The sequence below is a fragment of the Dipteris shenzhenensis genome, chromosome 16 (assembly GCF_047967505.1).
Source record: "Dipteris shenzhenensis isolate YYH24624 ecotype China chromosome 16, Dip_SZ_1.0, whole genome shotgun sequence".
NCBI classification, from domain to species: domain Eukaryota; kingdom Viridiplantae; phylum Streptophyta; class Polypodiopsida; order Gleicheniales; family Dipteridaceae; genus Dipteris; species Dipteris shenzhenensis.
This window is the reverse complement of record NC_141611.1, coordinates 457,636-473,736: the sequence shown is the minus strand read 5'-3', so window position 1 is coordinate 473,736 and position 16,101 is coordinate 457,636. Positions and strand designations below refer to the sequence as shown.

General features: G+C 42.8%; 1 protein-coding gene across 2 annotated transcripts in view; it reads left to right on the top strand.

The window, feature by feature from the left end:
- Window positions 1-16,101, top strand: part of FTSHI1 (FtsH extracellular protease family) — a 108,561-nt gene that overhangs the window by 18,438 nt on the left and 74,022 nt on the right. For both annotated transcript variants that reach the window (XM_087387157.1, XM_087387158.1), the window contains exons 5-12: window positions 7,832-8,290; window positions 8,374-8,427; window positions 8,549-8,614; window positions 10,918-11,013; window positions 11,097-11,225; window positions 11,384-11,436; window positions 11,714-11,906; window positions 12,048-12,162. In XM_087387157.1, coding sequence (XP_087243283.1) covers window positions 7,832-8,290; window positions 8,374-8,427; window positions 8,549-8,614; window positions 10,918-11,013; window positions 11,097-11,225; window positions 11,384-11,436; window positions 11,714-11,906; window positions 12,048-12,162 — 1,165 coding nt within the window. The remainder of the gene's footprint in view (window positions 1-7,831; window positions 8,291-8,373; window positions 8,428-8,548; window positions 8,615-10,917; window positions 11,014-11,096; window positions 11,226-11,383; window positions 11,437-11,713; window positions 11,907-12,047; window positions 12,163-16,101) is intronic.

The window sequence follows — 16,101 nt, the reverse complement described above, 5'->3', positions numbered from 1 at the left end:
GATCAAGGGAGGGCACTTTCTCAACAAAACCATCAAAGAGCTTACAGATGTGCACATGGTGATCCAAAAATGTCCATGACGTATCATCCACAGGCAAACAGGTTGGTGAAAAGCAGCAACAAAACCATGAAGCGGATCGTGAAGTTGACGGTGTCTGATAATAGAAGGGATTGGGATACGAAACTGGATTCGGCTCTGTGGGCATTAGAACCTCTTTCAAGGTCACCACTGAAATGACCCCGTTCCGACTGGTTTACGGGTTGGAGGTTATTGTACCAATGGAGTTCATCTCTTTCAGTTTACAAATCACAGCTAAGAAGATGAGTCTAGAGGAGTCTGTTCAATTGTGGCAAGATCAACTACTCTGTTCAGAAGTAGATCAGATCCAGAGTCAGTATATTACGCAGGTTGTTTTTTAAAAAGGGAGATGTAGTCCTCGTGCATAATTCAAAGTTGGGGCGCTTTTGTAGCAAATTGAAGCTCCAATATGAGGGGTGTATCACATTGTGCAGGACCTGATGCAAGGAACATTCCAGATTGTAAATCTACATGGTAATGTGTTTCCAGCACCACTGAATGGATTTTGCATAAAGCCCTTTATTGGTATTGAAGCGCTTTCACGAGAAAAACGAATAAAGAAGCAATTGGTTAGAATAGAATACCCCGCTTGATCAAGATTTATGCGCAGGAGAGAGGTTGAAATAGGGCGCTCAAGTCTGCAGCAATAGGGTCAAGAGACCGCAGGAAAAAAGAGCAAGAGGATGGCTGGAAATAGTGCGATGAACAGCAGCAAGAGAGGCGGGAGGAATAGGCGATGTGCAATAGGAGGAGCGGTGAATAGGCGATGGATGGGCAGCAGAAGCAGGCTGAGTGATAGGCGATGGACATCAGGAAGGAAGCAAGAGAGAAGAGCAGTGAAATAGGCGATGGATGGGCAGCAGAAGCAGGCTGAGAGATAGGCGATGGCCATCAGGAAGGAAGCAAGAGAGGGAGGCGATGGATGGGCAACAGGAGCAGGCTGAGATTCCGCTCACACTTTCAGGACCTTCAGACCAAGGTTCCTCTTTGACTTTTTGGTTCGACTAGCCGGCATGTATGGTAGCCCTTGTTGGGGACCCAACCTCTTAGACACAGTGTGGGCTCGAATAGAGTGACTACAGATTCTCTTGCTCTTATGGATGATCCGGGGGAAACCATCGGTGCCACATCATATCATTCAAGCTGAGTTTGGCGCTTCTCCATTGTAGCTAGATGCAACATTCTAGACCATTTCGTCCATGAGTCTTGCAGATGGAGGGGACGAGAAAGGATGGTATGCACAGACATGCAGGTGGTTCGAGAGATTGGGGCTACACATGGATAGATTACCCCCTTTCCAATACAGCCTAGACGCCCCATCTATAACACTTGGGTACCACGAGGTCAACTAGGTTATTCGAGAAGATCTCTTACAACTACACACATTCAGAACTTGGTTGGAGCCGAGAAGCTTCCAGTGAAGCTCAGCTTCTACAGAGATCACTGCCTTCGCATTTCTGAGAAGGGCTTCATTGTCTGGCCATAGAGTACACTCAATTTCACTTACCGCACTCATTAAGGATCTCCATCGGGCAGTTTCGATTATTATCACACGGACTCCGTATCAAGAATGGACGAGCTGAGGGGATACCTAGGGAGTACTGCCCAGCTATCGGACCTGCAGGAGATTGAGTTAGAGGAGCACTTCGCACTTCGATGCCCCATGCACTACGAGATCCGTGGTGAGACGGATTTGGGCCCCTCTCCAGACTCCTTTCGTATCTAGAACGGGGGTGCCTCTTTGCTTTCATTCATGAGGCGATTTGACATAGAGAGCACTTACTCAGGATACAGAGGCAGGCCTCATACACACTACCGACTCTTCTCAGAGCAGGATCACGGAGTTCTTCTAGTCGGATCGTACGGACCACACAGTCATCGACTACAGATGCAGTAGGGACTCGGAGCTCGAGGCACGCCATACTCGATAGTGGACAAACATGTGGATTACATCGTGTGACCTCCCATCCTTGTTTAGACCTGGGTCACAACCCACTGGTGTTACAGTAGCTTTGGTTAGGAGCAGAGTCACTGCCAGGAGATCGAGACGGACAACACCCACTCCCCTTGAAATTTACACCCTGTGAGGCGGCATTGTACTGGCCAGAGCTGGCATGGCCTTGTGACGTGGATTGATCAACATGATGATGAGGATTGTGATGATGATGATGATGATGATGTTATTTTACTGATGATATGACTATGTACTACTTAGAACTTAGCATTCAACATGGGTGATGCTTGTTTGGTATTTCTGCTTTGTTGTAATAGGTTTTCTACCAGTTTGATAGACCCGTCGGTCTTCCGGGTACTATAATAATCTTTCTTTTTTTCTTTCTCATCATGGGTGTTTCTTCGTTTTGTACTCATCATGGGTGTTGATGCCCACTTAGTGGCTCCACCTCTCAGATCGTTGTATCAGATCCCTTTGGTCTTCTGAAGACTTTTAATAAGCTTTCTTTCTCTCTTTTGCTCTCTCTCTCTCTCTCTCTCTCTCTCTCTCTCTCTCTCTCTCATATTCATCGGACCGACACGGGCTTGTTACACCATATGGACACGCGCTCCTTGATCTGGGCAGGATGCATGATCTCATCATTTACAATGGGCTTGACTATGGCCCTCCTCAGGTGGTTTTACTTGCTTCCCACACGGGGGGGGGGGGGGGGGGTACTAGTGTAGTAGATTACATCATGGGATCCCCTACCTTCACTTCATGTATCACTGACTTCACAGTAGCACCACTCCCTCCAGGAGCTGATCACACATACCTATTCTTCACTATCGCCACCCCACGCTTAGCCACACCACACACACCACATAGGAAGCACGACTCCTACCACGAAATACACTTTGATCACAGCCTCTCACCTGCCTACTCTGGACGCCTAAACAGACTCCTAACCTACATCGACCACATACCACTCATAGAGGACCGTGCTGCCCTGATTAGTCGCACACTCCATGAGGCTGTCCTCCAAATCTTTCCCCACACCACACGGTCCACTAGACCACCGCCACAATTGGTACGATGCGGAGTGCAAGGCTTATCGCTGACAACTCCGACTTGAAACTAGATGTCACCTCCCGAATACACCAGACACGGCATGCAAGTATCGATGTCTCGTACGTCGGAAGAAGCAGGCATTTCTTCGTCGAAATGAGGAGCAGCTACTGAACATTTTGTACAGCAACAACTCTAAGGATTTTTGGTGGAGATTCCTTGAGCGTAGGTCTCCTTCACCCCTCACCGACACGAGAGTCTGGTACACGTATGCACACCATCTTTATGATGTCTTACACCAGCCCACTCCAGATCTCATACACACACCTCGCCCCACCACTTGCACGCTGTTCACCAGAGGGGGAGTCAAGGACGCGACATTGAAACTGCACAATGGCCGAGCTAAGGATCACGAGGGGCTATGCACTGAGTTTATCGCATATGGGATCGACACGTTAGCCCCAATCCTAGCAAAGCTATTCAATGACGTTGTTTGCCTTGGCTTCCCCTGCACTTGGACACTCAACACCATCACCCCCATCCACAAGGCAGGGGATCCCATGGACCCGAGTAGCTACAAGACTATCATGATTGGACATGTGATGCCCAAGATCTATGCAGCTGTATTGGATGCGTCGGTCAGCCTGTTCGCAGAGATGAGAGGGCTCAGAATAGAGGGTCAGGCTAGTTTCAGGCGAGACCATGGGACTATGGATCACATACTCACACTCAGGAGTGTCATTGAGGAGGCCGGATCCTGGAAGGAGAGGGTATATTGCTGCTTTGTGGATTTTCGCAAAGCCTTTGACACAGTACCTCGAGCTCGTCTCATCACATGCCTACAGACATTGGGGTTTGATAAGGAGATCATCTAGGCAGTCATAGCACTTCATGAGAGAGTCTCAGGTCGAGTTCGGATAGGCGCAGGTTGGACAGATGAGACCTTGAGTACCATAGGGGTCAAATAGGGTTGTCCCTTATCACCAACCCTGTTTGGCCTCTACATCGATGAGCTTGAGACTTTCATGGGGGCTTTCGGAGGGACCGGTTGCTCACTTGCCGGGATCATCATCAGGATTTCTTTATGCAGATGACGTGGCACTCTTGTCGTCCACACCCAAGGGGCTCCAGTGACACCTAGATGCACTGCAGGCTTTTTGTTTATCCAGTATTCTTATGAGCAAGATTCTTAACAATTTAGAGTTCAGAGCATTCTCTTACCATGGCTGATCACCATGTATGCTATCTTTAGTATAGCTCTTGTCACCTTTAGCATGACTAGATCATTTACAATGCTATCTTCAATGTAGCCCATGACATCGCCAGTGTGTGTCACCTTTAGTGTGGCTGTATCACCTTCAATGTGATTTGTCATCTTCAGTATGACTTTACCATCTTCAGTATGGTTTACTTTTGCCGTACTTAGTAAGGTCTTGTTCACACCATCTATTGCTATGGTGATGGATCTTTTGTATTCATGATAGTCACATGCAATGACATGATGTTGGAGCTAGCGCATGAGGTGGACTTCACATTAGTGAAGTTACGAGTCGTTTGACTATTTCCTACCAGATCACCTTCCACCTGATATTAAATTATCAACATGTCATACGAGACTGATGATGCTTTGCACATCCATAAGGGTTTGCTAACACCCGTTGGGTCTCTAGTATCCATGGTTTATTTTTGACATCTTCAAAGTGGCTTTGGGGGCGAGCCTTGGTGTGTTGGGCAATGATCTTGGCAGGGAAGATCAAGATCGCGCAGTGTTTAACTATGAGTTTAACTATGAGGCGGATGTGACCTTTAGAACCTATAATCTTTGAGCGTTAGGATTAGCACCTTGATCACGCACATGTATACTAGCGCACGTCAAGATCTAAAAGGTGGCTTCAGTTTTGGTCAATTCTGAGTTGTCTAGATTGAGTTGTGAGCCTAGCAAACCTTGGATTATATTTGTTATAGGCCTACTTGTTTAATTGGATAATCAGAGAGGCAATGCGATACATAAGCCTACTTCTCCCAAGCAAAACGGTGCCAAAAGTATTAAGGTTTAAGTAGTCATGGGAATCTTCATGGGGGATAGGAGAAGGGTAGGATTTGGTGTGGAACTGCTTGTATGTTGAGTCTTGCACGGTCTTTGAGTAAGGTAGTGTATTGCTAATATAGAAGCCTTCAAGCAGGTGTCCACACCTTGAAATGTCTCGTATCATGTGATCAATTTTGGCTCTCCTTTTGCTCTTCCGTGCAAATATCTTAAATTACAAAGTACTCTGTACGCCCCCACACATGGTATCCTGACTTTAGGACAAAAGAGGCCTTCTCTAGTGGGAAATTTCCCACAAAACAATAAACACTACATTTACACCCAACCCTGGTTTAGGTTGTTTTGCTACTTTTGAGATTTGACAATGGTGTCAGACTCAATGTCCGTAGGCCTAGGTCAACAAGTTTGTGATTTCCTTATCTTTTAATGGTCATTATTAAAGCATGACTCGCATTGAGTCTATGAAGTGCCTTCAAATCTAGTGAAATGTTTATCTACAATTGGCCTTCTTTAACAGTTTCATAAAACCATTAAGGCACATTTTCAACGTCAGGTTCTTGTTCACCAACTTCAGATGAAAATTTCTCGGCAACAATGGGTTTGTCACTCTTTTCTTCCACTCTCTTAGTGATAGGAAAGAATGATGTATCTTACTGGAAAGTATATCAGGTACCTCCTTCCACAAAAAAATATTTATTGCTTTCCAGATTTCAAATCTTGTAAGCTTCACTGTCTTCACTATAGCCAATAAATATCCCTTGAGTTGATTTATCATCCAGTTTCTTTCTGTTGTCTTCTACATAAGACATACAGCCATAAGTAATCTACTCTAGGCTTTTTAATAGTAAAAGCCTCTCATGAGTTTGAAGCTTTTGTGGCACTCTGGTTATGAAGATATGCCTAGATTTCTCACTCAAATTCAACTATTTTGCTAGGAATTCTGGGAGATAGTATGTTGTTACTAATTCCCTTTTCATTATAGAATTCAATGAATTCTATTATTTTATATTAGCCCCCTTTAGAGCTGACCTGAGAGCCTTAACATCTTGTCAGTTTGGTTTTTAACCATAGCAACAAACTCCTTAAAATATTTAAGGGTCTCAAATTCCTCTTTCAAGAAATACATGCATGTCTTTCTTAAATAACCATCCGAATACAGAAGCACAATTTCCAGGTAACTTGATAAACTTAGAATGTCAAATAGCCATTGCTAAGAAATCTCATGCATATCATTCAAAATTCCACGCAAGGGATAGGGTAGAGAAAAGCAAAAAGAGAAGACTCCGGGAGTGAATGAAATACACCCCCTACCTAAGCTGATCCCAGGTATATTTATTTATTACAATGATGCCAAGCTTTAATTACAAAAGCCATTCAGATCCTCAGACAAAACCCAAAGAAACATAGAAGTCCTAGAACATTAATATACATTTCAATGTATTACAATGATCTTCCCCATGAAAGAAAATGGGAGATGAAATCCAAAATGTAAAAGCTTTAAAAAACGATTTCTTAGTTTCCAACTGTAATATTTAAGTCGTTATTCTAGATTAGAATAATATCTAATAATTCGTTTAATCTTTTAAATAATACTTTTAATCATTTTTGCCTCTATCCATGCACATGTTGTAGAAGCCATCCTTTTATAAAGAGGAAAACATTCTACATTTGAAAGCAAAAAATTGGATCCTATCCTACCCTTCCATACCCTAGCCTTCCACCCCATATCCTATCCTACATTTGAAAGGAAAAAACTGGATCCTATCCTACATTTCCATACCCTAGCAACTAGTGCAAAGAAGACTAAACAAAGATAGAGCTCTGGCTCAACAAGGGTGATCATGTGCTATATTTTTAGAACTTCTGTAAATGAGAAACTGATAAAAATTCTATGAACTTTATTTTTCAAGTGAAAAAGAGAAGTGTGAAGAGGAGTGCTTCAGCGATCTTCTGAAGACCATAGGGCCATAGGACCATAGGGCTTCAAAATAGAGAGGCTGATTTTGAGTGTAAAGGCTGGAAAGTCCTTTCTTCTACAAGTTGGAAATAAAAACGGGATTTCTATTCACAAAATGGATAAGCAGGGAAAGTGGCTGAAACTGAGCCTATAGCTTATCGATGAGGGCAGGAGAGTATGTGAGGGCAAAAGGGGCAGATTGCAGGGGCTGCGGAGCAAGCGGGGAGTGGCTGAACTGGAGCAGGGCTGGCTAGTTTAACAAAGCAGCCACTACCTATCTTACCTTTGATCTAGTGTTATGCCCTTTAGGTGCTTCCACATTAGCATGCATTCTTCGGTCAATTCTGATGCATCCAATAATTTCAATGATTACTAGTCACTAGTTTGACAGGTATTATACAGGTTCTTTGCAGATAGTGAAGCTAGAGCTTTGGTTATTCTAACACAATTATGATCATAGTACTTCAAGCATGGCCATGCTACGCTTTGGTCAAAATGCATAACTTCTGTTCACCCTGTGCGCTGTACACATGCCATTGTTGTTTCGATGAAAGGAGTGTATCTACGTCGTCTAGTTTTTGATTTCATTTGTCGTTTTAGTTATCAAATTTATGGACTCTGAATGTGAATCTCTCGCTGCCTGCTGTTTCGAAAACTTAACATTTCAAATATTTCAGTTAGCAAATTTCATGAGAGATACCAACTCTTATGACAATTGGTACTGATTCTTATGACAATGGATATGCAGCCCTATGTTATGATGCCCCCTGCAGCTCCAAATCCAGTGGCCTCTTCTATATCTAGCAAATTGATGTTGGAGCTGACTGTTGCAAGTGGACTGATAGCTGCAGTGGCATTCACAATTGGAGGTTTCGCCACTGCAGTGACATTCACTGGTCTCAGCATTGTATCTATAGTGCTGGTCTACATAGTGTTCCCTTTACTTATACCAGTGGTTTGGCCTATCCAGATACTCCTTGTAAAGCTTATTCAAGGCCTGGGGATCCTTATTTTAGGTGGATTTACAAGTAGCACCATGGGCAGGAGAGGTCTCCCAGGACTTGTCTCCAGTATTTATGGATTCCTCACTTCAGGATCCCTTTTCTCCAATGCCCGCCTTTTGGCAGCTATTCTTTTTGTTGCTGGGTCTATGGCAGGGCTTGCAAAGTTCACGTTGACCAGGAGACCCAAGGACTTCACAAAATGGGTTTGTTTCAGCCCTACATCAACATTCTCTTGTATTTAGTGAAGAAAGTAAAACGCTAAGCTATTTGCTTGGTTAATTTACAGGATCTTTGGCAAGCTATTGAATTTGGTCAGTCAAAGCCACAAGCCCGGGTAGAGGTAAGTTTTTTGGGTATCCTCTTTTTCTCTGCTTGCTTTTTTTCATTTCGAAGGCATATGCTTCACTTGGATTTCTGCTTGATGGACAAAAGAGAGTTTTTGTTCATTTCATCCTTTCTAGGGTTCAACTGGTGTATTCTTTTCGGATATTGCTGGAATTGATGATGTGGTGGAAGAGCTCCAAGAGGTATTCTTCATGCCCTTACTGTGCCATATCAGTTCACATTAAAGTGACTAATCCATAAACTCGTTGACCATCACAAGAACACACCAAAAATTTTTTTATTTCAGGGTGCGTGCTCAATTGTACTGTTCTTATTACCTCAACTGAAAATAATGATATAAAGTTTCTATGGTAGATGTACCTATCTGACAACCAGACTATCTACTGGGCAAAGAAATCTTTTGACTTACTTTCATAATACATGAATACAAGGACTCAAACATATCGTGTATAGGAGAGTTAGAGCTTCCTATCTAGTCACAACCAGTTTTTCAAGAGGTAAGTCTGAGAAAGGCTACTGAAATGCTATGTAATTTAGTGCTTGACAATATGTGTTTTTGACCAGCCTATTACCACATTTGGATTCAAGGTACCCTGCTCTTGAGCACTGATGCAGAAACAATATTGCTCCTACTAATTGGTGCATTATTGACGTGGATAGAGTCTGCATATGTGCATATGCATCGGGATGAATGTGAAAGCTGCTTTGATTTATTTGTATCATGGCAATTGGGTGAAAGTCTGCAGCTTTTGCAAAAGGAAAAAGCCAGTGTCACCTATAGGTTTATCCTATGCATGACAAGGATGTTGGTCTGAATTTGTGTGTGCTCTTCAATTTACCTCAAGGCACACCTCCTTGATTTTATGTCATCATTGCATACAAGTTCCATCCTAAGCTAAAGATTTGATACTTTAAAATTTGGTGGTGATCATAGAGACACGTTTTCTCTAACTGTAGGTTGACCACACTTTCTTGCTTGTACTTCACAACCCATAGACACCATCTGTTAAAATCATTTCTGTAGATTGTATCATATAGCTCGTTTCTTAAAATCTCAAAACTTGAAAAAAGAAGAAAGTAGAACTTGTAGGTCGACCACCACCCTATTGCAAATTTAACAAGTGCTGAAAAAGTTCAAGCCAATTCTGTGGAAGTTCTAGGATCGCACCGTACAATGCGCTATGGCACAAACAGCATAGTCCAACATCAGCTTATAAAATGATGTGGCGAATGGGAAAGGTAATCTTCTGATATAGAACTCCCAAAGAAACAGAGATCCTTCATAATGCCTCCTGCTCTAGAGGATGGCTCTACATGGGCACAGGAAATCAGGACACCCAAGAACAAAGGAGGGGAGTCGAACAGATAGAAATCCTTGAGTCGATGAACCTAGAATTACCAGAGGCAGACATTGGAGATGGCACTCTACATACTCATCAGAGGAGTGTGTGCAAAGATGCAACAAGAAAATCTTGTGAATCATAAAACTTTTTGGAATTTGTAGTACCATCAAAATAAAGAAAATAAAGAATGGGTGAAAGAAAGAAAAGGAGATTTTATCAACGTCTTTGAGTCACTAGAATGGATCACGAGACAAACAATACATTTTGTGTGCCTAAGAACCATGGCCAAGCCTAAGCGTTTCTACAACAAAGAGTGAAATGACTAAATGTGCACCTCTTGTCTAGTGCAACAAGAATTGAAATGAATAACCACATCTCCGGTTAGGATACCATGCATGAAATAAGTAGCGTTGTCAAGTAGGAGAAAGCAATGGTAAAGCCCTTGATGGTTCTGTTGAGCTATTCTACTTATGAGTCAATGGAATCCGTCCAAATCTAGTTTAAATTGGGTTTATGAGGTTGGAGGACCACATTGAGCTGCAAGAGGCCGTCTTAGATCCATTGCTTTGTGTCCTGTTTGGATAATCCTTGGGGTGTTAAAGGTACACTAAAATGGATGTTGGGATGATGCCTTCACTTGCTGTAATCTTTTGTATTATATTTGGTTGGCAAACACTTGGTTACTTTGTTTACTTACAACCAAGACTTGTGTAACCAATGTTCAAGGTCCGGTAGCTCTAGGTCAGGGTATTTGATTTAGAATCTGACATTAGTCAAGCTGTGGTATCTAGGGTCCTCTAGCTTGTGGCTCGATAAAAAGTTCGGACTGCATGCCACGTGAGAGATGGATTTTTACTTTATGTGATATGCAGGAGATCAATGCCCAGTATACTATAAGATCCGTGTGCTACATGTGTTCATTGTTATGTCTTTTCCTGTCCAGCGTTTAAAAAGGATTCAAAAGACCTTTCCATGGTATAACAAACGATTTGGAACAGGGAAGAGGAAAACCGCTGTAAGGAGGTTGTCAGCATTGGCACAACTACATTGGCTTGGTGCTGAAGCAGCTTGGTTGTAGCCTTATTCTTGGTTGAAATGCTCGTACTGATTCTTTTCTACCTGTGCTTTCGTCAACTTCACAGCTGGTGAACTACCTGAAGAATCCTGAACGTTTCAACCAAATGGGTACAAAGCCCCCTCATGGTGTCCTTATGGAGGGCCCTCCTGGATGTGGGAAGGTATTTTTTGCATCTCTTCTTTCCATTTATGCCATTTCAAAAACAGTGTCTGTGTGTCATGTGCTTCTTTGCTGTGTTTGTAGACTTTGTTAGCCAAGGCTATAGCTGGAGAAGCTGGAGTTCCGTTCTACCAAATGGCAGGGTCTGAGTTTGTGGAGGTTCTGGTTGGTGTTGGAGCGGCTCGTGTACGTGATCTGTTCAAACGAGCAAAGGTTATATGACCTATCCTTGTGCTCGAGGGTTAGAAGCAAGGAGTTAGGATGATGGGAAGCTTGAAAATCTTTGAAATATGCAGGGTGGAAATAACAAAAGACAGAGCCACTGAGGTTAGAAAAGCTTACTGGTTTTGATGAGGTAGTTTGTTATGCAGGTGAACCGTCCATCTGTTGTGTTCATTGATGAGATCGATGCATTAGGTGCGATGTAAGTGACTAATTCAGTCTGTTCTTTTGGATTTCATGGCTATGAATTGTCATCCGTTCACTTATCATGTGGCAAAAAGTCTGGAATGCTACTGTGACGTGAATAATGTTCCTTAAAGTCGGCTACTAATTAAAGAGAGGCATTTTGACAAATACCTCTTCATTATTTAGATTGTCAGCTTGTCACCCCAATTGCGGCTATGTTGGTATTTTCCCTTTTGGCTGATGATCGATTGTAATTGTGCATATGCAATCTGTTAAGAGTATGTTTTGTACAGGCGGCAGGGAGGAGATGGTGATGACTTGGAGGAGTACAATGCAGGATCACAGGAAAGAGAAACAACTCTTAACCAACTTCTTATAGAGCTGGATGGATTTGATACTGGCAAGGGAGTTGTCTTCCTTGGTGCTACTAATCGCATGGATATGCTGGATCCTGCTCTTCTTCGTCCAGGGCGATTTGATCGAAAGGTAAAACAGATGGGGCTTAGGTGGGGATTTTGGCTTTCTACTTTTCATCTTTTTCTTTTTTTAAGTTTAGATCAGGACTTGCTCACTTGTGGTAAACTTGCACGTTTGGTTATGCGACTTGCTTTATGCCTTCTGTTCCAGATAACTGTCAACCCTCCACGTGCAAAAGGCCGATTTGACATTTTGAAAGTTCATTCAAAGAAAGTGAAGCTATCTCCTGAGGTTGATTTATGGAGCATTGCCAAAAATCTACCAGGTGCTTTTGTCAAAAATGTTATGTTCATGCATAATAAGTTTCAGGTGGTCTTCAACGTAGAATGTGAAGATCCTATTTTCTTGTTGGGACAGCTTTTGTATGAGGGGAGTTGGGGCAGACTGTGAGGACAGTTTCTTCTGCAAAGTCCGGAAAAGTAGGTTTACATAAGGGGAATGCTGAAACTGAAGGTCGTATATTATTGAAATACTTTCTTGAGTGGTCCACTAATTATATCATGGTCTTTTAAATCTGAAAGCTAAGTTACGTGTGTTGTTTAGGCTTTTGTTCGGCAGAAAGAGTGTTCTATGGGACCAGGTCCCGTTTTTTAAATAAAAGTTAATTTTGCAATTCTACTTTATTAGGGGAATTCGAGGAAGCTTCATAAATTTTAGCAAGCTGAGAACTTTTGTATCCAAGTATGCATTTTATTTGATGCCTTGTATCCAATTGTGGGCCCCTATTTCTTCTGTCATCGATAGCAAAACATCACCTCAAAACTTGTATCAGAGATCTTCCATAGTATTTTTTAAATATGCTCTATGCAGTTGACGTTTTTACCTTTTTTAGGTAGAAAGAGAATTTGAGTTTTTGAGGCAAGTTGCAAACCCTTTCCAAATGAATATTTTAAAGAAGATCAAGGAGAATCTTTCCCAGCAAAACCTAATTCATACAACAAGTGGGAGAGGCGAAGGTGAGTCATGCACACAAAGGTATTCTGAAAGAACTAATATGGCCGCATCTAATGCCACAGTCGCTGCTGTGCTAGGCAACAGCCCATACCCTGAGAAACGTCTTTGCTGTATCTGTGGAGCTTAGAATTTCCAAAGCATCTGTCCCACTATATTCGTGTCAAAATTGCAGTCAAATTTGTGACAAGATTTTCTTGATGTCCATTGCATCACATCCCCTAGCTGCAACATGGAGACTTATCCTCCAAGGGGTTGCAGATCATCTTTCATAAAGAGCCGCTGAAACCTTAACCAGACGACAATATAAATTTCTTTGTACAAGCTGGCTTATGAGGGAGCAAAGTCTAGGTACATTCTCAGTACAACTGAGAGCCTACAGGACCTTAATTCATTGGACTAGGGTGGGTAGCTAGAAAGTACCTGCTTTCTAAAAGCTGCCCTCCCTGCCTTCCAAAAGCTGGAGCTTTCTTGGCTTTCCCAAAAGTTGGGCTTAGAGTTTTTCTTCAAAAAGGGCGCTTTCTTCTTGAAGTGGGGTGTCTTTAATGCCTTTAGCCCAAGTGGGCCCTTCATTGAATAGGGTGCCACTTGTCTTGTGCTTTCCCCTTAAAAAATGGGCAATTTAGCACTCTCCAAAGTCCTGCACCTTGTACAAACAATATCCAACACTTTAACCCGTTAGAGGTTAACCCAATGTTGCATTCTAATTCTTGGACTATTCCTAGTCCCACAATGTTCACTAACCAATGTAGCGCAAAGGAAAATGAAACTCATTCTAGGTAACCGGTGTCAACTTTCTTTAATGAAGGTCAATATAAAAGATTTCTCTTTATTTCTTTGGAGAAGTACAAATGTGTGACAGCCCTTTGCGGAGGAAATACTGATGGATTGATTAGGTGCTAGGATGAATGTGTTAAGGAAACCATTGAAATATCATGCTTAGTATACTCTGTTTTGAAAGTTTTATGGAAAAATAAACACTCACTAAGGTGCTTCTGCATCTTTAGGAATTGCTGAGTAGTAGACCCCATAGCCTAAGTAACTGTTCTGGATGTCGAAACGATGTAGAAAGTAGTAAACATTTGTGGTATCAAGAGACGGCCAGTGTAGAGTACAAGGCAGCAGGCTGAGGAAAACAGCCATGTGGACGTCAAGCAGCCAAAATAGAGGTGACTGGAAAATTTGGCCGGAGCATGGTGGTGATGGCGGCAAGCAAATTCGATCCATGGCATTGGCGGGGGAGGGGGTCCCTCAATGGTATAGTGGTCTAGAGTCCCATAATCAATGTGAAAGCCTGCGTGTCCCTTAGCTTGACTGCCTGTCTCTCTGCAAACTGGCTAACCTGTGTATGGAGCACTAAGGCATAGATCTTGGCCATGACATGTCCAATTATGGTCTTGTAGTTTTCTGGGCACTTGCCTTGTGAATAGGAATGATGATGTTAAGGGTCTACACCCACTGTTGGGCGCTGATGACGTCAGTGAGGATGTCATAGTAGCTAGTCCCTGCTATGCATGATGGAGTTTAAGATTTTCAACCTTCTGAGTGACTATCATGAGATTGAAACTGCACTATGTTGTGTTTTTAGAGGATGAGTTTGAGAATGCTCCTAGACTCATCTAGGTATATGATGATGTTAAGGGTCAAGGTATGGGGGAAACTGTGAGAAGTGCAGCGGAAATGAACGGAAGAGAGAGAGAGAGAAAGATAGCACGCCTCTACACACACACACTGAGAAGGAGAAAGAAAGAAAGAAAGAACGCCTCTACACACACACACTGAGAAGGAGAGAAAGGAGACAGAGGCACAGGACAACTGCAAGTGATCTTTGGAGAACCCTGCTACAACTGGGGGACAACCTCGGAACCAACAGGCTGCTCAAGAGCTCTAACAAACCGCTCAACAACCACAACAAACGAAGGCACAAAGCATGGATGAATTGCACCACACCTCTGTCCTAGGGCTCCTCTACAAGACAGGCACAGCTGCTCCAGAATTGCTCAACTGAGCTGGCTATGCTGCTCCACTAATTATATTCACAGGTTGTGATATTATGCTTGCCGGACCTAAAATTTGATGGTCCACCCCAATGATGCCGATTGGGACATCAGGCTTAGCCTCTATTTGTTGTGGGACTTTATTTTTCATGGGACAATCCATATAGGCCGTAGAGCTAGATAGCCTCCTCTGAAGCCCCCTCTCAAGTCTAAACTGGTATACTTGATTCCTTTGCCTGTCCATTTTGCCTGCATTCCGCTTAATCCCGTGGTAGATGTTGATGGACTTGATCCAGCTGAGAAAGAAGCCTTGTGAAGCCTAACCCAAGACTTTGCCTCCTTTGAAAATTCTTCTGACAACCCTCTAGTGGAGTTTGCCTCCTTCATTCCTCTTCTTTCCCCTAGGCTTTGGGCTTTTGAGACCATTAACCACCGTGCTCCCTTCACCCTTGGATCGGTCATTACTTTATGTAGTCTATCGTCTGATGCAATTGACCAATGCAAGGTATCTGTCTGGCAAGGCAAGCATTCCTCTCAGCTGACCTCAATTTTACCCTCCCTTTGTTTTCCCTCCAAACCTTTGACCAGTCCAGATGTTCAAGCCATGGTGTCTACTTCTGTACCAAAGCTGTCCCTATAGAGAAGTCAGGCAAGAAATACCTCAAGACCCTTTGGAACATACATAGGCCCTACATCAAGTGTCGTTGTTCCACTCGCGATGGATGTGGTTGTACTTCCTCTATCCTGTGGCTTGACCAAGTCCTCTGGTACATGATCCAGCATTGATTTTGATACATCCAAATGGGTGTACACAGAGGAAATGGATTTTGAAGCTAGTGAAATGGCTAAAGATGACTTACTCAAAAAGGATTTCACAAACCCAAAGTATGACAAGCTCCTTATGTGTATGACAAGATGGTACATCAACTTGAACAATGTTGCAATGGCACAATTGCCTCCAGGGGTCCTCTCAATAATATCTACATATAGCACACGAGTCGAATGGAAGGAGTTTCTTAATTGTAAAACTTTCCAAACGTTTATTGTATTATATGTATGATTGGAGAGGATTGATGAACATGGGACCCAAGTAAAGAAAATCAGGCTTCCTTTAGATTGGGAAAAATGGCAAGAGGGTTAGAAAAATGTAGCTCCTTGTTTGCCTTGCCCACCATCTAGGTCACCAATAAAATCTACTAAGAAGTAGCACCTTTCTGTGTGGTACGAGACGACCCTTAGGGATAGCCCCATTATGC